General features: G+C 39.7%; 1 protein-coding gene across 1 annotated transcript; it reads left to right on the top strand.

Moving 5' to 3' along the window:
* The first annotated feature begins 7,062 nt into the window (after nt 1-7,062).
* LOC102200768 (myosin-7) lies at nt 7,063-20,985 on the top strand. The gene is made up of 39 exons (XM_005737562.2): nt 7,063-7,200; nt 7,630-7,690; nt 7,898-8,105; nt 8,696-8,839; nt 9,922-10,078; nt 10,164-10,191; nt 10,276-10,381; nt 10,753-10,845; nt 10,954-11,017; nt 11,117-11,215; nt 11,316-11,419; nt 11,571-11,709; nt 11,781-11,899; nt 12,022-12,171; nt 12,263-12,433; nt 12,526-12,835; nt 12,916-12,995; nt 13,087-13,292; nt 14,264-14,387; nt 14,476-14,612; nt 14,717-14,972; nt 15,050-15,292; nt 15,398-15,574; nt 15,671-15,816; nt 15,912-16,002; nt 16,085-16,474; nt 16,552-16,678; nt 16,762-16,880; nt 16,983-17,179; nt 18,020-18,203; nt 18,424-18,589; nt 18,679-18,803; nt 18,899-19,207; nt 19,289-19,492; nt 19,582-19,878; nt 19,984-20,088; nt 20,293-20,388; nt 20,477-20,611; nt 20,855-20,985. The coding sequence occupies exons 3-39, from the start codon at nt 7,905-7,907 to the stop codon at nt 20,873-20,875; spliced, it is 5,820 nt and encodes a 1,939-aa protein (XP_005737619.1). The 5' UTR covers nt 7,063-7,200; nt 7,630-7,690; nt 7,898-7,904; the 3' UTR covers nt 20,876-20,985.
* The last annotated feature ends 1,645 nt before the right edge of the window (nt 20,986-22,630 follow it).

The following is a 22,630-nucleotide window of genomic DNA, read 5'->3' as shown; positions in this document are numbered from 1 at the left end:
CCAATCTTCTATTGTCCAATTTAGGTGAGTCTGTGCAAATTGTAGCCTCAGGTTCCTGTTCTTAGCTGTACAGGAGTGGCACCCAGCGTGGTCTTCAGCTGCTGTAGTCCATCCGCCTCAAGGTTCCCTGTGTTGCGTGCTGATGCTGATGTATGCTCTTCAGCATACCTTAGTTGTAATTCAATTCAATACAATTCAATTTTATTTATACAGTGCCAAACCACAATAACAGTCACCTCAAGGGGCTTTATATTGTAAGGTAGACCCTACAATAATACACACAGAGAAAAACCCAACAATCACATGACCCCCTATATGAGCAAGCACTTTGGTGACAGTGGGAAGGAAAAACTTTTAAATTGTTAACAGGAAGAAACCTCCGACAGAACCAGGCTCAGGGAGGGGCGGCCATCTGCCGCAACCAGGTTGAAGTGAGAGAAGGAAGCAGTTGTAAGCTAGTAAGAAGTAGTTGTTTAAGTTCACTCTCAAGTTCACGTTTTAACCCAACCCACAATCTCTTGCTAACCTTCAGCAAGCTCAGCGAGCGGTTGTGGCTCGGGTGGGTTCCACCAGTTGGAAGGTAGGTGGTTCACTCTTCAGCTTCTTCAGTCCACATGTCAAAATGTCTTTGGCTAAGGAAACTGAATGCCATACTGTCCCCAGTGGATCCATCAGAGTGTGAATGTGTGTGGTGGTTAGAAAGTACTTAAAAGAACACCAACAGAGTAGAAGACTGCTAGTAATTACCACCATATTTTCCATATAACAGATTTAGTTTACATTTATTAATGATGATGATTATAGTAGTAGAGGATCTTCTACATTCAGGTGTTCATTCCTGCAGTAGGATTTCAAAGGTGCAAGGTGCACAGAAACTGACTCCACCATTCTGCATTCACCATTCATTAACAGTGCTGTTATTAAAAAGTCAGCAACTAATCTTGAACTAGTCAACTTAAACAGCAACGACTTCACAAAGCCAGATTTTGGTTTGTTTTTTCAGTGTTTCAAATCTGACTGATGCCATCAACAGAACGTGTTCAACATAAAACATAGAGGTTTTGGAAAATCTGTATTTTGTTTTCAAGAGATATCAGCTGAAGTTGAACTAGTGTTTGCCTTACTTTTTCTTACTTTTTTCATAATTTACAAGTCATTAAGAATACATTCTTACATATATTTACAGTGGCGGCTTGGAAAAAGGCAAATATCCTTTAAGAAATTAGAATAACGCTAAAAAGAAGTTTCCATAAAATTGAAGTTTCCATGTTATATTTGTAACAAATTCATGGTGATATTTATCATTTAGAGTACAGTCAAGTGGAAAAAGAATTTTTTCTGTGGTCTGTAAGGGATTTGAACCCTAACCTTGTGATTACTTCATAGGAACTAGAAGTGACATAAATGCGGCAGTCTAAAGCCAGGCATTGTCCTCGTCAGTTGAAATAACTGCTCTTGAACGGTTGATGTGCATATGATTAGCTGAGTATATCAAGCAGACAAATTTAAAGATTCATTCACTCATTCATTCGTTCTTTGAATCCTGTGGATGTGTCAGCTTTGTTTAAGTGAGGCTAAAGGCAGGAGGTCCTGACAGAGTTGTCAGGACCTCCTGCTTGCTGAAGTTAATATCCACACACATAATCAGACAACACCAAACACCACTCTCGTCTACATATTGCACCTCTATGTAACCTCGTGCACTTTTTTTTTTTTACACTCGACTGATGTCTGTCTTTTTTTCTCATTCATTTGAGCATCACATGTAGCGTGCAACATTAGCTATACACACACAAGCATGAGCATACTGGTCACATGGAATGTGCATGGAGCTGTTTAACCAGCTTAAAAAAACTACAGACAGACTCATAGACCTGTCACAGCTACAGATGAAATTAAAACATGATGATTATAGATCATTGCTAAAAGATGAAGATTTTATTCAATATTTTTGGGCTTAGACGGTGAAGATGTGCCTGGAACATCAGCATCTGTTCTCTGGGAAGCAGGGAAAGCTGTGATGAGAGGTAAAACAATTTCATTCTAATGAGATAAAGTGAAAAGGAATTTCAGGAATTAGAAGAAATCATCAAATCCTTAGAAGAAGTCTGTCTCCTGCCTGTGACAGCAAATGCTGAACAAAATACATAAAAAAAATCTAGAATTAAATAAAATTATTAACAGAAAAATTTAATATGAAATCTTTTCTTGCAAATATTTGAACATGGTAATAAATCAGGTTGATCTTAAGTGAACCAGAGAAAGTGAAAATAAATAAAGAAAAAACGACCATATGTGCCGTTATCTGGGAACACAGTATGTGACCCTAAAAGAATAAATAACACCTTCAGAGACTTTTACAAGACTTTATATTCACTTCTGTAAACCCATCCAATGACGAAATTGATCAGTTTCTTGATGTTTCTTGACATAAACCTTCTGAAATTATTAGACAGTCAAGCAATAGCACTGGATTTACCGCTGACATGAGGAAAACTCCAGGAAGCCACTGTTTACCCAATAATAAGGCTCCAGGTCCAGATGGATTTCAAGCAGATTTCTACAAAGAATTTTGGACAATTCTGGCACCAGTATTCCATGGAATGTTGCAGGAAATCAAGGAAAAGGGCACACTACCACTAAATATGAATTCTACCAAAATTTGTCCCCTGCTAAAACCAGGAAGACCCTGTATTTCCTACCAGCTATCGCCCAATATCACTTAAAATAATCTGCAAAGCTCTCTCAAAAAGATTAGTGAAGATAACCCCCCTTTTAATACATCCTGACCAAACTGGTTTTGTAAAATCATCCTCCAATAAAATTATAATTCATGTTGGCAGTAATGACACTCGGTTACGTCAATCAGAGGTCACTAAATTTAATGTCTATAATGTCAGACTGTAGACTTCATCACAGTAGATACCTTTCTGAAAGCGCTGTAACTAAGTTTAAGAATATAAGCCACTCACTTTTATCATCTTCAATGCCCTGTACCAACACAGAGCAGCTACCTGAATGCTACTCCCACAGAGGTTGATTATCTTGCTTATAACTTTGCCTCCTCACCTCGTATGACTCTAGATACTAGATCCTGTGAAAAATAAAGCTTCAAATCAGAAGTACTTGACTCTGTGGTATAATTCTCAAACACGTAGCTTAAAGCAGATGACTCGTAATCTGGAAAGGAAATGGTGTATCACAAATTTAAAGGATCATCATTTAGCCTGGAGAAATAGTTTGCTGCCCTCCACAAAGCCAGAACATCTTACTATTCATCACTGATTGAAGTAAATAAGAACAACCCCAGGTTTCTCTTCAGCTCTGTAGCCAGGCTGACAAAAAGTCAGAGCTCTGTTGAGCCAACCATCCCTTTAACGTTAACTAGTAATGACTTCATGAACTTCTTCACAAATAACATTTTTATCATTAGAGAAAAAATTACCAATAATCATCTCACAGATGTAACATTATCTACAGCTACTTTCAGCACCATTGATATTCATTTAGTCTTTTTCTCCAATTGATCTTTCTGAGTTAACTTCAATAATTACTTCCTCCAAACCATCAACGTGTCTTTTAGACCCCATTCCTACAAAACTGCCATTAATTAATTCTTCAATCTTAAATATGATCAACCTATCTCTAATAATCGACTATGTACCACAGGCCTTCAAGCTGGCTGTAGTTAAACTGTCTTGACCCAGAACCCATTAGCCAATTACAGAATAGACTTTATTCTATTTGATACATTAGTTAAACAATATGGATGATCAAAACTGGATTTGTTGAATGTCAAAAAATTAAATCTATTTTGAAAAAGAAATTTAAGCCTAATCAAGTGAAATTGCAAACAAGAAAATGTGGTACAATTCCTTTATCTCAAAACCCCTAAATTACTGTCTAAAATATACAGGACACTCTCCAGAATAGATGAATCAATATCCTTTCCTATTGCAAAATGGGAGTCGGAAAACTTCAAAGCTTCTGGTCTCAGATACACTTGAAACCTTTAAATCGATTAGAAATCCCAGTCTACAGTTACTACAATGCAAAATACTACATAGAGTGCACTACACAGGTCAAGAGAGCGTAGTTGTCCCCTGCTTTGGTTATTGTTGTTAATGTGGTGGTGGTGGTGGTGGTGGGGGGGGGTCGGGGTAGTTTTGTTGCTTGTTTTTTTCAGCATCTGTCAGATCTGGAGTTTATAAATTAAAAAGTAATACTTGCAAAGCTTGACTGGGAACGATTGCAGTTAGTGTGATTTGAGCAAAAATAGGAAGCAACCTCTTTGTGATTAAGATATATCTGTGTATGCTCGGTGATTCTATTGAATTATTTCACTGGTCACTCTCAGGCTTTGGGCAACTCAGTCACAAAGCAGCTGCACAGGTCGCCAGGTGGGAGGCAATGTGTCTTCAAAATTAAAAAAAAAAAATCACCTATTTTTGCTCTATAGTGACTGAATCATAAACTTAAAATGAAAGTCTTTCTTTGTAAAATCCATTTGATCTGTTTGTGGTGATTACAAAAACAGTCTGACTACAGCAGAGGAAGTTTGGGGTGGGGTGAATTTCACAGAATGAATGCAGCTGTGAGAGGCTTTAAATAGACCAACAAATCACTTCAGTGAGGTGTGATGGGTGTAAGAATTTGCTACCAAGAATAGCATCTAATAATACCCTGCCTGAACTGACAGACACAATATCATTAATACAACCAATACTCTCAGAAATATGTTTTGTACTTGCAATAAGAATGGAACTAAAATCCTTGAGGTGGTGATGCAGTATAGCCTCCTCCTGGCATTGATTTGCATATGGCCAGGTGTTAAATGTTTTCAAATTAAACTAAGAAACAGAACATTTCAGGATTGCAGTTTTAAAATCCAAGTGTTCAGAAGGCTATCCTGTGGATGATTTCAGTATTACTATCAGTCACAGGTTAATGTTCAAACATCTTTCAGTGTACTCAGAATTTAATTAGACATATTTGAAATTTTTATTTGAATGTAATTTTGCTCATGCTTAAACATCCTAAATATTTTCAAGTTTTAATTTCATATATACAAATGTCATTCTCGCTCTCTCTACAGTATAATCATCATCTATAAGGATTCATAATCTACAAACTGTGAGTGTGAAGAAGATTCAACCACATGTAAAATCAAAAGTGGAACTTCCTGTATAATAACTGAAAAAATAAAACTGTTATTAGAAAGTGTATTAGAAGCCCATGGCTCCAAGTCATCTGTCACTTGTTCACCATCAGTACAAGCTTTGGTTCAGTGAGTCATTCCAAAACACTGACCACTACTGAATCACCAAGCTAAATTCAACCTCTTCCCAGAAAAACAACCTCACCTAGAACCAAAGGGTGAGGTTGTTTTACAGCCTGGAGTTTAGGCTGTAAATCAATCTCTCTGTGCCCCTTTGATTGGCTTTGTCAAGTCTTTACCTTACAATATAAAGCATGTTTAGTTGACTGCTGTTGTGATTTGGCACTATATGAACTTCTAATTGTTCTCACACAATCTCACAAACCCTTTGAAACAGTTGTATCTGTCAAAACCAGATTCACTCCACAAAACAAAAAACAGAATGTTCAGGGCTTGGAAAAGCTTTTTAATCCCACGGGGCTGTGTTGGAAATGTAAAAACCAAAAAAGATGTATACAGTGTCATGCACAAGATTAAAGCCGATCTATGACTGATCGTGTTCATTGCGTGTTTTTTCTATCCAATGTTTTTACTGCAGTGTGTTTGGGACCATTGTCAGACTGAAAAATGAAGCTGTTACCAATCGGACACTTTCCAGGTGGGACTGCAGAGTGGATCAGCTAATAGCTCACTGGAAATCACCTTGAGCTAGGTGCCTTTTGTATGCTTTGAATGATTCATAGGTCAGTCTTCAGCGGCTTAACAACAACAACAACAACAACAACAAATAACTTTCCTTTGAAAATAGTCTGTTACAATGACTTGACTGAAAAAAACTAACAAAGCAGTCAAGACCTTCAGAAAGCCTAAAAACCTGTTGCTCACGACGAGCCTTTAAAATAACAAAAAAATAAGCAAAGTGTTAAAACAAACGGGGTGGCTCAAGTCTTTAGCAACGCATGTCTCAATCTTTAATTGACTTAATACTATCCAATTTCACTTTTTACTGATCCAATATAATTCTAAAAGCTAAAACATGAGAAAAATGTGAAAGGGCACACTTTCCTGAGTATCTGAAAGTCCGACATATATTAGTCTCATACTATACCAGGTCTGTTTTCAAATTGCCTGTCATTCCATGTAAAACTATTTCAGCTTAACATGGTTATTGGCCCACATTTAATCTGAAATTACTTTCCCTTGGATTGTTTTCAGTTGCTGGTATCAACCTTGTGTGCAGAGCTGTGCACTCTGAAGTGCATCAGCTGTAACGAGTCTTTATGAACATCATTCGCGACAAGTGTGAACGGTTCTGAGTTGTATTTTAGAAATGACATCTGTGATGTATTTTTAAACTTCCTTTATTATTGTGTCTCGTGTGTAACACAAACATGTGTTTAAGACAACCTGCAAACTGTGCCTAACTGGGTGAAAACTGTATAATGTTTTGCTAAGATTCCATCTGCTCTGTGGGCTGCTGAAAGTTGGACTGGTGACAAGGAGAAAAGTCCAAGCTATGGAGGTGCACTGCCCATGGCAAAAATGACTGAGTCATTGTAGACTATAAGTAAATAAGGTGGCAATTTGTGCCTTTCAAGTGTCATTCTGTCCGTTTCTCCCCTTCTGCCCAGGCAGTAAATGGAATCTGGTTTCCATCCATGACCAGTCCCCACTTGGAAGAAGAATTCAGTGCAAGAGATGACAGGAAAAAAGTGTGGCAGAATTAGAGATAGAGAAGCTATGTTTGGGTGAGTCACAGATGAGTTATGCTGCAGAAAGTTCCTGGCGGTGTTCCCAAAAATCACATTATTTGGACATGAGAGGTGGAGACAAACAAGCAGAGAGGGCAGCCAGACATCATCTCATGACCATGGAGAGCCCTGTCATAAGTGATGAAAATGATGGTGGTTACCAAGTGTGTGTGTGTGTTATCAGGTCAGGGTGGTGCCCTTGGCCTTGTAAGGTAGGGTTATCTGGGGTTATATATTTGATCCCAGCTTTGCCTGCAAGTCTACCAGCTGCTTTCTCTTCACCTGGCCACTGTAAGTCTGGTTATACTTTGCATGCTGTTATCATAGATTATTTTCCCATTGTCTAAACTAAACAGGTTTAAATGTGGTGTTATAAGGTCTCCTGGTCCTATTTAACACTTAGCTAACACTGGACTGGTGTACTTTGTATGGCTGTGGTAGGTTATCTACTAATCTAGAAGGTTACTGGTTCGATCCCTGGCTGCTACATGCCAAAGTGGGCAAGAGACTAAACCCTGAGTTGCTCCCATCTGAGTGTGAATGTTAGATAGAAAGCACTAAGATGTAGAAAAAATACTTGGGTGACTGAGACATGTTGTATTCAGCACTTTAAGTGCTTAAGTATTGTAGAAAAGCACTTCATAAGATCCAGTCCATTTACATGACCCAACAGGATGTTGCAGAATCTCATTAAACACTCTTTTTCTCTGGTTACTGCAGGTGAATCATCATTTCATACAGTGAAGTCTGAGCTCACTTGTCATCTGAGTTGAACCCACTGGTAAATGATCTTTCTTTTTATAACAACTTATATTACAGAGTCAATTATATGGCAATTATATATTTCCATCAGTGCAAATTCTATATATGGTTTGGACAAAGAAAATAAGTTAGATTTTCATTTGCATAAGTATGGAGTGCAGTAAATTTTTAAAGAAAAGAAAGAAAAAGTATCAAGCTCTGAACCAACTCTTTGCATGTATATTAGTGCTGTGATGGGGGATGCAGAGATGTCTGTGTTTGGGGCAGCTGCCCAGTACCTAAGGAAGTCGGAGAAGGAACGTATGGAGGCCTCGACGCGTCCTTTTGACATTAAGAAGGAATGCTTTGTCCCTGATCCAGTAGAAGAGTTTGTGAAGGCAACCATCACCAGCCGAGATGGAGACAAGGTCACTGTAGAGACCCAGAATGGGAAGGTTAGTTCGTTGCTGTTTTTAGCATTTTGTTTGCCCTCATTCTTATCGCACAGTGAGATTGCGGTTAAGTCAAATATAATCTTACTTAGCCTACCTTACATACTGTAGTGGTAGGCAATCGATTGCCTGGTCCACTTGATCATTCAGTACACCACTCTGTACCATAAAACTAAATCTATCAGGTGATTTTGATGAACTGGAGCCACTCCAGTAACCAGGTCAGTTAGAGCAGCACAGGAAACACATTAGATGTGAGTGCATATGAGTGCATGTCTGGGAGAAAGTGATAATCTGAGTGTAAATCTATGAATGATTTAAAGTGTTGTCCTTAAGTGAGTGTCAGCACAAGTTCAAATGGAAGCCTGTCTACTAGTGCAATTAAAGTCTCCGCTCACAGCACAGAGCAGCTGAGTGATGAAGCGAGGTATTGCTGCCATCTGGCAATGACAGCCTGTGGTATGCACTGTAACACTACACAAGTAATGCTGACAATAACAGTGCAGAACAAGCAGGTAACACAGACAACAGGAGGTTAATGTTTGGTTTCATAACCCAAATCATCAAAACACATTCTATTTTCTTCCTTCCAGACTGTGACTGTCAAAGACTCGCAGATTCTGCAACAAAATCCTCCAAAGTTTGACAAGATTGAAGACATGGCCATGCTGACCTTCCTCCATGAACCAGCTGTGCTGTTTAATCTCAAAGAGCGTTATGCAGCATGGATGATCTATGTGAGTAGTCAGCAAGTCAAAAACAAGGAAAACCTGGTAAAACCTATTTGCAGTCATTTACATCTGGTGCTTTCACCAGATGAGGAGCAGCAAAATGTTCTGAAAAGAACAGGAATGAGATGGCATTGATTAAATCAGACACAGCATGAAACTGAAGAGAGTGCGTATAAGTGGGTTGCAAAGAGGATAGCAGATGTGTAAGAACTGTAGGCAAGCAATAAGCGATCGGCTGGGGAACGTTGGCACGAAGATGACCTATGAACTGTGGTTAAGCTTGATATTGGGGGCTGCCAGAAATATTCAGAAGCTTCATTTTTTCTAACTTTAGCAAATACTGTATTCCATCAACTAGGAATGTACTTAAAATGTTAACATAGGAGCAAGAGCTTTCCCCCCCAAGCAGTCAAAGCCCTCAACTCACTACCACCAAAGGACTGATAAACACAAACACTTTTACAAACACCTTACAATACTCACCAAAAAACTCAAAAACTTCCACAAATCTACTACAAACTAGGAACGATACGCTTATTTGCACACCTCAGTCACATAGTTAATGAACACATCTAAACTATACTATATTTGCACATTTTGCATCTTGCACGTCTTCGTCCTGTCTTGTGTACAATATCCTGACTCATAACTTGAACCTGGTATTCATTCCTACTGCACAATCATCTCACTTTACTGTAATTGCACATGGCCACTTCATATTGCCTCTGTCCTGTCTTTGTTTATTGTGCATAGATATAGTTAGTAATAGTACTTTTTATCTCTTAACTTTACCCAAATTTAGTGAGTTATTACTTATTTGTAATTTCTAGTCTCATATCTGTTTTTAGATATGTTTTTTATATTCTTATAAATGCACCACGGGGGGCGTGGGGTGAAGTGGCATTTTAGTACACTGCATTGACAATAAAGACCTTGAATCTTGAATCTAGACACAACAATGTTCTAGGAGTTACCATCAAATGAGCGGCATGTCCAAAGCCTGAAGCAAATCCAAACAAAAAGTTTTAAATTAGAAAAAGAAATGCATTTACCAACCTTAACAGCAATGGTTTTCTTTATGTTCTCAGACCTACTCTGGGTTGTTCTGCGTGACTGTCAACCCCTACAAGTGGCTGCCAGTCTACAATCAGGAGGTGGTTCTTGCCTACAGAGGAAAGAAGAGGAGCGAAGCACCTCCTCATATCTTCTCCATCTCTGACAATGCCTACCAGTACATGCTGGCAGGTACAGATGGATATTAATAGATACAGTTTGGTTTAAGTTTTGGGACATATACTGACATAACCTTTGCAAACGTACTTTTTTGCAGACCGTGAAAATCAGTCAATTCTGATCACGTATGTAAAGTCTTGGATACACAGCACAACATTATTCTACAATATGGTGCATTTACGTATTGATGAGTGACTTTGCAATTACAGTGGAGAATCTGGTGCAGGAAAGACCGTCAACACAAAGCGAGTAATCCAGTATTTTGCAAGTATTGCGGCTGGAAGTGTTAAGAAGGACGCAAATGTCAAGGACAAGGTAAGTAGTAAACTCTGTCTTAGGTCCAAGAGCTCATCAATGCAAATGCAAAGTACCTCAAACACTATGTTATCAAAACATGTTAGGCTTTTTAAAATTGTTCTTCAGGGTAACCATGGAAAACAAGTAGAGAAATAGATATTCTAATTGACACTAACCAAAAGAATTTTTCACTTTTAACCAGGGTGACAGGCTTGGATTGCTTCTCATCAATGATGATGGCTTAAGACCTGCAAAGACTACAAACGTTTCTCCTGATTTCATATAATCTGCTAGCAAAGAGATTCTTAATTTTAAAAAAAAGAAAAAGAAAAAAGAGATAACCTCTAAATATTCACACATTTAACAACCACAGTGTTCCTTTATGACAGGGCACCCTGGAGGATCAAATTATCCAGGCTAACCCTGCTCTGGAGGCCTTTGGCAATGCCAAGACCATTAGGAATGACAACTCCTCCAGATTTGTGAGTGGCAAATATTTTAAAACTGAACCATGAGTATTGTGAATATTATGTTTCTATGGAATTAGTCAGTAAGAGGAAGGTTTTTAAATGCAAATATTATCTTTTCAGGGTAAATTTATCCGAATTCACTTTGATACCAGAGGAAAAGTAGCCTCTGCTGATATCGAAACATGTAAGAACAAACATTCTTTCAACACTTATATAATATTTATTTTGTCAAACAGTCACACAGTATATTTAACACAAATACCTTCTACTTCACGTTTGTCAGACCTTCTGGAGAAGTCTCGTGTGATCTTCCAGCTCAAGGCAGAGAGAGATTACCACATCTTCTACCAGATTCTGTCCAACAAAAAGCCTGAAATTTTGGGTTAGTGCATGGAGCGGTATAAAAAAATATAAAACATAGGTTCTATATTGTCACATGCCCACCTTTATCACCTTTTTTCATTCATTCATGTGTCTTCCAGAGATGCTGCTGATCACCAATAATCCCTATGACTATGCCTTCATCTCACAGGGGGAAACCCAAGTGGCCTCCATTGATGATGCTGAGGAACTCATGGCAACAGATGTCAGGCTCTCACTTATTGCTATTTTATAACCTCTCATTTAATAAGTCCACGTGTTGGTCTAATAGAGCACCGTAGAAGTTTTGGACCGATTACTTAAAGTGATATTTTCACTTTAAGGATGTTGAGACATTATTGTATGCTGTTCTACAGAGTGCCTTTGATGTATTGGGCTTTACGCAAGAGGAAAAGAACTCTGTGTACAAGCTGACTGGTGCCATCATGCACTATGGTAACATGAAATTCAAGCAGAAGCAGCGAGAGGAGCAGGCAGAGGCTGATGGCACTGAAGGTACAGTGTGGTTCTGTTTGGCACTTTGGCACAGAATCAAACCAATCAAAGTATTCTACTTTTTTCTTCAGATGCTGACAAAGTTGCATATCTGATGGGCCTGAACTCTGCCGACCTCATCAAAGGTCTCTGTCACCCAAGAGTCAAAGTAGGAAACGAGTGGGTCACCAAAGGACAAAATGTGGCCCAGGTCAGAGAATAAGAGAATACATATTTCAAATCTTTAAATGGTTAGATTTAGATTCAAAAATGAGGAATACACCCTCCTTGCTTTGTGGCTTCTTGTATGGTCCTTGTGTTCCCATTCCACAGGTGAACTATGCTGTTGGTGCTCTATCAAAAGCTGTTTATGAGAGGATGTTTCTGTGGATGGTAATGCGAATCAACCAGTCACTGGAGACCAGGCAGCCTCGCCAGTACTTCATAGGGGTGCTGGACATTGCCGGATTTGAAATCTTTGATGTGAGTAATCACAGTAAACTGCATCTCTCCCAACATAATATGTACAGAATGATTAAAATTGAATACATTTTCTTTCTTTCTTTATTTACAGTTCAACACCTTTGAGCAGATGTGCATCAACTTCACCAACGAAAAACTGCAACAGTTTTTCAACCACCACATGTTTGTACTGGAGCAGGAAGAGTACAAGAAAGAGGGCATCGAATGGACTTTCATTGACTTTGGCATGGATCTGCAGGCCTGTATCGACCTGATTGAAAAGGTGAGACCCTGAACTATTACATGTTCAGCTCAAATATGGTATTTAAAATAAAGAAAAACCTCATATTTTGCCCTTTCACTCATAAATTGCAGCCCATGGGTATCATGTCCATCCTTGAAGAGGAGTGCATGTTCCCCAAAGCCAGTGATGCCACCTTTAAAGCTAAGCTCTATGACAACCACCTGGGAAAATCCAGCAACTTCCAGAAGCCCAGAGTTGTCAAAGGAAAACCAGAGGCTCACTTTGCCCTGGTTCACTACGCTGGAACTGTTGATTACAATATCAACAACTGGTTGGTGAAGAACAAGGATCCTCTGAATGAGACTGTTGTGGCATTGTACCAAAAGTCTACCCTCAAACTTCTTGCAACTCTCTTTGCAAATTATGCAGGAGCTGACTCAGGTACACCTGGCTGAATATCTAGTTTGAAGATATTTGTAGGGTTTCTTGTCTATTACTAACAACACATATTTTCTCAACAGCTATGTCTGAAGCTGTCGAGGGAAAAAAAGAGAAGAAGAAAAAAGGATCCTCCTTTCAGACAGTGTCTGCTCTTCACAGGGTACTGCTTATGTTTTATATTTCTTGGACTAAATGGTTTTTACATGCAACTATCATTAGTATTTCTAAATATCTGTTTTACCTCATTAAAGGAGAACCTGAACAAGCTGATGACCAACTTGAGGTCGACTCACCCTCACTTTGTACGCTGCATCATCCCCAACGAGACCAAGACTCCAGGGGCCATGGAGAACCCTCTGGTGATGCACCAGCTGCGCTGTAACGGTGTGCTGGAAGGTATCAGGATCTGCAGAAAGGGTTTCCCCAACAGGATCCTCTATGGAGATTTCAAGCAGAGGTATTACCTCATTAAGATCACAGGTTGGAAATGCTCCCACATGCGAGATACCCAGACCACAAGAAAAACAAACAATTTTTCATACTGTCTAAGATGTCTAATATATGAAATGGGATCTTGTTAGTGCTGTCAAGAACAATACTAGTGCTTGTGTAAAATATTTTACTGCAAAAATATTTACATTGACAGATATTGTGATATGCAGCCTAAATTAACTAAAAAAAAATCCCAAAACAAAACTGTAAAAGATTGTTGGAAAGGACACCATATAGGCTTTGACTGATAGGAGCTCATGAGTAACTGGTTAGATGAATTTTTTTCACATTAAAGTATGTTTCATTTGTAATTTAAACCAACCCCAATGAGTCACAATCTTTACAGATGTATTTCTAAAATATCCATGGTAAGTCTTTGAAGATTGAAAAATTGAAAAACTCATTTAGTTTGGAGAAGCTAGGTGAGTTACCTAAGTTGCTAGCTTTAAGCTCTTTAGTGCAAACCCGTGCTCAATTTCTTGAAAAACTATAAAGAAAAATGCTTCCAAATGAGCAATAATCATCATGTCGTCAAGTTTTCAAAAAGAAAAAAAAGTTGAAAAGTATATGAGTACATTAAGCACAGATTTTCATACTTAAAAATATTTGAAAGTAGTAAATTTACCTAATACATTAAGAAATTCACGTTCTGTTTTTCAGACATGTATAAAGACCTCTTGTTGACTCTCACACCAATTCAGAAAGAATCAGACATTCCATTATGAAATTACATGAGTTCAGAGTATTGAAGTTTTTTTCTTTTACTAATTATGCAGTAAAATATTTTTATACAAGAAGAAATCTGATATATTAGACACCTTAGACTAGAGAATATGAAAAACACTCGTGTGCTTCATTCTACTTTCAGTAGGGGTATCTCAAAACTTTGATAGTATTTCCACTGCACTATAAGCACAAGTTTACATCATTTTCTAGATATCGCATCCTGAATCCTGCTGCCATTCCCGAAGGCCAGTTCATAGACAGTAGGAAAGGAGCAGAGAAACTTCTTGGGTCTTTGGATATTGATCACAACCAATACAAGTTTGGGCATACAAAGGTATCTTCTCAGGTTTTACTCATATCAGTAAAAATGTCCAAAAATAAAAACAGAATTTTGCAACCTTAAAACCCATTGCTGTTGTTAGGTGTTCTTCAAGGCTGGCTTGCTGGGTCTGCTTGAGGAGATGAGAGATGAGCGTCTTTCCAAAATCATCACAGCGATTCAAGCCAGATCCCGTGGTCTTTTGTCTCGCATTGAGTATCAGAAGATGGTGGAACGCAGGTATCTTCTACAGCCACGTGATACTGGTCATTAAACATTCAGTAGTTATTGTTTTGTGATTTTATGCTTAACTGAATCCCTAATTTACTTGAAAAAACTTCTAGAGATGCTTTATTAGTAATCCAGTGGAACATACGTGCCTTCATGGGGGTTAAGAATTGGCCCTGGATGAAGCTTTTCTTCAAGATCAAACCTCTGCTGAGATCTGCTGAGGCAGAAAAGGAGATGGCCAACATGAAGGAAGAATTCCTAAAACTCAAAGAAGCTTATGCAAAATCTGAAGCTCGAAGAAAGGAACTAGAGGAGAAAATGGTGACTCTTCTCCAAGAGAAGAATGACCTGCAGCTCCAAGTTCAAGCAGTAAGAATGACACCATAGTTATATATTGTTTTAAATGTGTCATTAAAGTGAGCACTAACAAGAATTCTATTTGGTAGGAACAAGACAATCTATGTGATGCTGAAGAAAGATGTGAGGGGCTGATCAAGAGCAAGATTCAGCTGGAAGCCAAAATCAAAGAGCTGACGGAGAGACTGGAGGATGAGGAGGAGATGAATGCAGAACTGACTGCTAAGAAGAGGAAGCTGGAGGACGAGTGCTCCGAGCTGAAGAAAGACATCGATGACTTAGAGTTAACTCTAGCTAAAGTGGAGAAGGAGAAGCATGCCACTGAGAACAAGGTATGACTCATTTGATATTTCTATTTCTGACAACAAGGGTACGAAAAAGAGTCATGTGTCTAAGCTGTGCACGGAATTTGTAATACCATCATTTACTTGCAACAGGTCAAGAACCTTGTTGAAGAGATGGCTGCTTTAGATGAGATCATTGCCAAGCTGACCAAGGAAAAGAAAGCTTTACAGGAAGCTCATCAGCAAACTCTGGATGACCTGCAGAGTGAGGAAGACAAAGTCAACACTCTGACCAAGGCCAAGGCTAAGCTGGAGCAGCAAGTGGATGATGTAAAATATAAACTTTTTGAAATTATGCTACTTAGATGACACTATATTGGGAATTAAGCTATTCAGAAATACAATAATATTTCATTTTGCCATAAGCTTGAAGGATCTCTTGAGCAAGAGAAAAAGATTCGAATGGACCTCGAGAGAGCTAAGAGGAAGCTAGAGGGAGATCTAAAGTTGACCCAGGAGTCTGTGATGGATCTTGAAAATGACAAGCAACAGCTGGAGGAGCGTCTGAAAAAGTAAGCATTCATCTCAACATTGTTCAGTCAGTATCATCACTGAATACCATGTACACTGTTTTGTTGCCTAACACTGACAAGAAAAAATGCTGCAGGAAAGACTTTGAAATCAGCCAGCTGAACAGCAAAGTTGAAGATGAACAGGCCATCATTATTCAACTGCAAAAGAAACTGAAAGAGCTACAGGTGACAAAATGTGCACTGTTTTTTGTCTTAACTGTTTTCTTTTAAAGTACTGACTCATTTCAACATGTTATTCTCGCACCAGGCTCGTGTAGAGGAGCTGGAGGAAGAGCTCGAAGCAGAGAGAGCTGCTCGAGCCAAGGTGGAGAAGCAGAGAGCTGACCTGGCCAGAGAGCTGGAGGAGATCAGTGAGAGGTTGGAGGAGGCTGGAGGAGCCACAGCTGCCCAGATTGAGATGAACAAGAAGAGGGAGGCCGAGTTCCAGAAACTGCGCAGAGACCTCGAAGAGGCCACTCTGCACCACGAAGCCACTACTGCCACACTCAGGAAGAAACAAGCTGACAGTGTTGCTGAGCTGGGAGAGCAGATTGATAACCTGCAGAGAGTCAAGCAGAAACTGGAGAAGGAGAAGAGTGAGCTCAGACTGGAGCTGGATGATGTGGTCTCCAATATGGAACAAACTGTAAAGTCTAAGGTAAGTTTAAAAATGTGGTTGGTCACTCTTCAAATAACAGATTAACATCTAGACTGTCTGTGAACTGTTATATTTAGACTACACTGGAAAAGACCTGCAGAACTTTGGAGGATCAAATGAATGAATACAGGACCAAGTGTGATGAATATCAACGATCCCTTAGTGACTTAACCACTCAGAAAGCCAAGCTTCAAGCAGAGAATGGTTTGTATTATCCTGTGTTCACTTAAAATGTCATACGCATTTAATACAGAACAATGGAATATAATGAACTTGAACCTCTGCAGATGAGCTTTTAAGACAGATGGAAGAGAAAGAATCTCTCGTTTCTCAGCTGACTAGAGGAAAGAATTCCTATAGCCAACAACTTGAAGATATAAAGAGACAGCTAGAAGAGGAAATAAAGGTATGCAAAACTAGTATAGATCCAAATAAATTAAAAATAAAAACCCAAGCTGCAAGATAATTGCCCCCATTATACACATATTATATATATATATCCATCCAGGCCAAGAATGCATTAGCCCATGCAGTGCAGTCTGCTCGCCATGACTGTGACCTGCTCAGGGAGCAGTATGAGGAGGAGCAGGAGGCTAAAGCTGAACTGCAGCGTGGCATGTCCAAGGCCAACTCTGAGGTGGCTCAGTGGAGGGCAAAGTATGAAACTGATGCCATCCAGAGGACCGAAGAACTAGAAGAGGCCAAGTAAGTTAAATACAAACAAGAATATTAATCTAAACTGTGAAATATGATAAAGAGCTCAAAAGAAGAACAGTAAAGATAGGACCACCTGCTTTAAGGCCTTTTTATACCTTTTTTGCTATCAAATGGTGGCGTGGCATGTTGTGCACGTCCCAATTTTTACAACCTGCTGTGCGGGTACCATGGATGGGTTGAAGACACGAGTGTTTTATCTTCAGTGCCATTTCAATAATGTATCAGTACAGAAGCTGTGAGATTTCCAGATGATAGGTAGAGAAGGTATACGTGATAAGGCGAGACCTTCTGGAGGAAACTTTGAAAACAGTTGCAATTTTTTTGTAGCTTTTTTTTTCTCCAATACCAACGCTGGTGCAGAAGATTTTGCTGAGTGGCGACAGCTGTGATGACGATAATTACGTCTTCAATGTTTTGATTTGAGCCGTTTTGATCAAGGAGTTCAAGTAATGAGCATACACCCCAATGTCCACAGTGCACGTGGGGTCCTTTGCTGGGTGTCGTTGGCCCAGAATGACAGAAAAACAACAATACTAGTTGGTTATATTCGAAAGTTAAAAAATGCCGCTTACATAGTTGACTTCTTGTGGTCACCTGAACAAATGTAAAATCTAACATTTTCTGAAAGGAAAGTGTTGTTCCTGAAGCTCCCTTTCAGGCAAAAACAAAATAAAACAAGCTTCTAATATGTAATTGGAAGCAAGCATAAACATACGTACGTCTGCAAGCCTTTGATAGATTTTTATATCTATAGAAGGCTACAGAGTACAAATGTTCAATAACTAAATAATGGCCCAAAATATAAAAACAGTTGTGTTTCACTTTTAGAAAGAAGCTGGCTCAGCGTCTGCAGGACGCTGAGGAGGCTGTTGAAGCAGTGAATGCTAAATGTTCCTCTCTGGAGAAGACCAAACACAGGCTGCAGAATGAGATTGAAGATCTCATGGTGGATGTGGAGAGGTCTAATGCTGCTGCTGCTGCTCTGGACAAGAAACAAAGAAACTTTGACAAAGTATTTTTCATATTTTATCGTTAAACTACTGCAAACACATTAATCATTAAAATCATGCTTTCTGTTCTTCATGTTGAACTATAAACCTGGCATGTCTGTGACAAATAACTACCTCTTGCTTTGTCAAAGAGTTGTTACAGTGCAGATACAGGGGAAACTATGGAGAGGTCAGTGATTTAAGCCTAAATTCATACCATTTCTATCTCAATGTCTATCTCAGATTCTTTCTGAGTGGAAACAGAAGTATGAGGAGTGTCAGTGTGAGCTGGAGAGCTCCCAGAAGGAGGCCAGGTCTCTCAGCACTGAGCTCTTCAAACTGAAGAACTCTTATGAAGAGTCTCTTGAACATTTGGAGACCATGAAGAGAGAGAACAAGAATCTTCAGGGTAACTGAACGCACATTCACAACACATGCACACACACACATACAGGTACAAAAGAAAAGTACACTGAACACAACCGCTTTCATACACAGAGGAAATTTCTGACCTCACTGAGCAACTTGGTGAGGGGGGAAAAACCATTCATGAGTTGGAGAAGGTCCGTAAGCAGCTGGAGCAAGAAAAGAGTGAGATTCAGTCTGCTCTTGAGGAAGCAGAGGTGCGACTAAAACCTAATATCCTCCAGTCTCTTACGTATATATATTTATAACTTTAAAAAGAACAGTTCAAAATGTGATTTCACGACCATCTTAGGGTTCTCTTGAGCACGAGGAGGGCAAGATTCTAAGAGCTCAGCTTGAGTTCAACCAAATCAAGGCTGACATGGAGCGTAAACTGGCTGAGAAGGATGAAGAGATGGAGCAGAGCAAGAGAAACCTGCAGAGGACCATCGACACCCTGCAGAGCTCTCTTGAAGCTGAGACTCGCAGCAGGAATGAGGCTCTGCGGCTGAAGAAGAAAATGGAAGGAGACCTGAATGAGATGGAGATCCAGCTAAGCCAGGCCAACAGGCAGGCAGCCGAGGCCCAGAAACAGCTTAAGGCTGTTCATGCGCATCTGAAGGTAAACTAAAAAGTAATTATTTCTCATGTTTCTATTTCTGTAATGGATTATTTATAACCAGAGGATCAAACATTTTTCTAGGACACACAACTTCAGCTGGACGACTCTCTGCGAGCCAGTGATGATATGAAGGAAAACATTGTCATTGTTGAGCGACGCAACACCCTGCTTCAGGCTGAAGTGGAGGAGCTGAGAGCAGCTCTGGATCAAACGGAGAGAAGCCGCAAACTTGCAGAGCAAGAGCTGCTGGATGTTACAGAGAGGGTGCAGCTACTGCACTCACAGGTGACACAGACAGAAAGGTTCATATTAAATTGCTGACCAAAGGTACTGCATATCATACGACATCATTTGTCTTTGTTTATTGTATGCAGAACACCAGCCTGATAAACCAAAAGAAGAAGCTGGAGGCTGATACATCCCAGCTTCAAACTGAAGTGGAGGAGGCAGTGCAGGAGTGCAGGAATGCAGAGGAGAAGGCCAAGAAGGCCATCACTGATGCTGCCATGATGGCAGAGGAGCTGAAGAAGGAGCAGGACACCAGCGCTCATCTGGAGCGAATGAAGAAGAACATGGAGCAAACCATCAAAGACCTGCAGCACCGCCTGGATGAAGCTGAGCAGATCGCCATGAAGGGAGGCAAGAAGCAGATTCAGAAGCTCGAGGCCAGGGTGAGCACTTCTTTTACATATCTGTGTTATTTCTGGGAAATTAAAATTTTCAATTCTTGAAAGAAATTCTTTGGAGAGTTATCTGTATTTCATGTCCCCAACCAGGTAAGGGAACTAGAAAATGAGGTGGAAATGGAGCAGAAGAAAAGCAGTGATGCTGTGAAGGGGGTGCGTAAATATGAACGTCGCATCAAGGAACTCACCTACCAGGTTTGTGGAAACTATCAGCATCCTTTTCCCAGGTTGAATTAAGCATTTTTTGTAAGTTTGAAACCATCCATCCATTTATTTTCTTCACTACTTATCCGCTTTAGGGTTATGGGAGTGATTGACAGAGCCCTTACAGAGTACACCCTAAACAGGTTGCCAGTCTTTCACAGGCCAAATGTGTAACCTTGTTTCTCATTTCCACAGACTGAAGAAGATCGTAAGAACATCGTGCGGCTTCAAGATCTAGTGGACAAGCTGCAGCTGAAAGTTAAAGCCTACAAAAGATCTACAGAGGAGGCTGTAAGTGTGGTAATGTTTGAGGTGAAGTCTACACGCGGTGTCGTCTTCTGTCTCCAAATACTCAGGTTTGTTTCATTAACCTTAACAGGAAGAACAGGCCAATGTTCATCTTGGCAAGTTCCGCAAGATGCAGCATGAGCTGGAGGAGGCTGAAGAGAGAGCTGACATCGCTGAGTCTCAGGTCAACAAGCTTCGTGCCAAGAGCCGCGATGTCGGATCCAAGGTTTGACACATGCACTTTGCAGCATCTGACCCTGACACGTGCTGCCCTCTAGTGGCTGCATTTAACTCTTTTGCTGCTCTGCTGTTCGTTCTTTAGCACAGATAGAGTATGTGTTCTGTCAGTTGATATCACTTTGTAATTATATATATATATATAGTTGCTTTGTTGCACTAAAGCTGCACTAATCTGGAGCCCTGACAGCTGTTTCTCTTCTTCTTTTCCAACCTCCCCTGGCTGCTACAGAAAGGGTTTGATGAGGAGTGAAGCTTTGGAGTCAACAGAAACCCCTTTGTCTGCTGTGTGTTATAGATCCCCTCAACTATCACTATTTACAACCTGCAGTGCTAATAAAATCTCATTAAGCTGTTGCACAACATTGTATTCGTTCTGTTTTTCTCAAAGTGGGTTCATGACAAATTGTACAAGACTTGAATGACCTCTAACACATACAATATAATGCAATAGTACATTAACTGGTAGTTAAAAACATAAAATTGTAGATATACCTATTAATGGTGAAAATGCAGCTACAATGTTCTAGATCCTAAAAAATATTGATGTCAAATACATTTGAAGGCGTCCTCCCTTCACTTGCATTTACAGTAAATAAGTATCTTAGAAGTAGATTATAACATAAACCATGAGTCAGGTATGGGATAGTGGCTGGTAGTTAACACATTTAGGTTTCATGACACATCCCAGTTGGATTCTAGACACAGGCCCATCCACAAGGCTTCACAAGCTACTGTAGATAGATATATGATAAATGATAAATGGGAGAATTGCTTCGGGTCAGTCCAACAGCTGAAAGCACCTGGGTGTGGTTGGGGATGGGTTAATCTCGACTTCTCAGCTTTGTTGTCTGCATTTGTAATTGTACACTGGATTAGAGCACACCAGTGTACAATTACAAATGCAGACAAGTGTTCAGTTAAATCTATAATGGTGAAAGTGACCAGACCATGCTGAGGGGAATACACCATGAACAATAATCACTTTTAATAAAATGCGATAAGGAGAGGCTTCAGAACAGATTCTGTCAGCGCTGTGAAAACAAGGAAACAGCAGTTGTCTACACTCGCAAAATATTGGCTATTGCAATAGCATTAAAAGCAAGTAATGTAGGTCTGTAGTTCTTTACTGGAAAGCTTCATGTCACGCTAACACATGTGCTATGGTGTAAAATCCAAAGCACTGGCATATATCAAGCTCTAGGCCTAAATGGGAAAATTAGAAGTCGAGTGAAGAAGTAGGAAAGAATAGAAAAGTTAAATAGTGAGATAGTGATGATAACTAAAAGAGGCGAGAGAAAAAACAAAATTCATGTTCTTAAAATAGAGGTCAAGAAAGCCCAAGAGCCTGGACCTCAAGGTCAAACATAAACCAGTGCTCATACTTGGACCTACTGTAATACCGCCTGTAATCACTTGCAGCTGGTCAGTGAATCCCTGCCCAGGTCTGTCTGTTCCAAAGGCCTGGGGAGAATTCCAGAGGATTAACAAGCAAACATCGACAGAAAGATAAACACAATGGGATGCAATACAAACTGCATGTCAGGATCTTCATGCTTAATCTAGCAGGTTCGACTCTGTTGGTTTATTTACTTTTTAATCAATTAATGTATTTTTTTTTTACAATGTCTTGAACATAATATTTGAAAATGCAGCTGTTTCTGATCCCTAATAGTTGCAATGGTGTAGAGGCACCATTGCTTTTATCATTTACAGAAACTGCTAATCTTACCTGTCTAGAGCTTTGCCTTGGTGCTGCTGTCAGGTCTTAGTGGTTGTTGTTTCTGCTGGAGACTAAATATTGATATGAGGCAGGAGAGGAGGAGGGAGGAGAGGGAGGCCCCAGAATCCCTTTGTGTGAAATTTAGGGAGCCCTTTGTCTTCTCTTATTACATATCTTTAACTCCTTGTTTGGGCTCACAGGTACAGAAGTTTGTCTATGAGCTAATGAAAGCACATTCACACCTCTGCTCACACCACATACAGCACAGCATGCGCTGAAGATTAT

Source organism: Pundamilia nyererei, unplaced genomic scaffold (assembly GCF_000239375.1).
Source record: "Pundamilia nyererei isolate P.nyererei 1_Seehausen unplaced genomic scaffold, PunNye1.0 scaffold00077, whole genome shotgun sequence".
NCBI lineage: Eukaryota > Metazoa > Chordata > Actinopteri > Cichliformes > Cichlidae > Pundamilia > Pundamilia nyererei.
Note: the sequence above shows the minus strand (reverse complement) of the source record. Positions and strands in the feature narration are given on the sequence as shown.

Excerpts from the sequence above, each read along its gene's own strand:
- LOC102200768 (XM_005737562.2), top strand. The coding sequence starts at position 7,905 with ATGGGGGATGCAGAGATGTCTGTGTTTGGGGCAGCTGCCCAGTACCTA. Across the intron at positions 11,420-11,570 it reads AGGAACTCATGGCAACAGAT|AGTGCCTTTGATGTATTGGG; the intron begins GTCAGGCTCTCA and ends GCTGTTCTACAG. Across the intron at positions 19,208-19,288 it reads CTGTTCATGCGCATCTGAAG|GACACACAACTTCAGCTGGA; the intron begins GTAAACTAAAAA and ends ACATTTTTCTAG.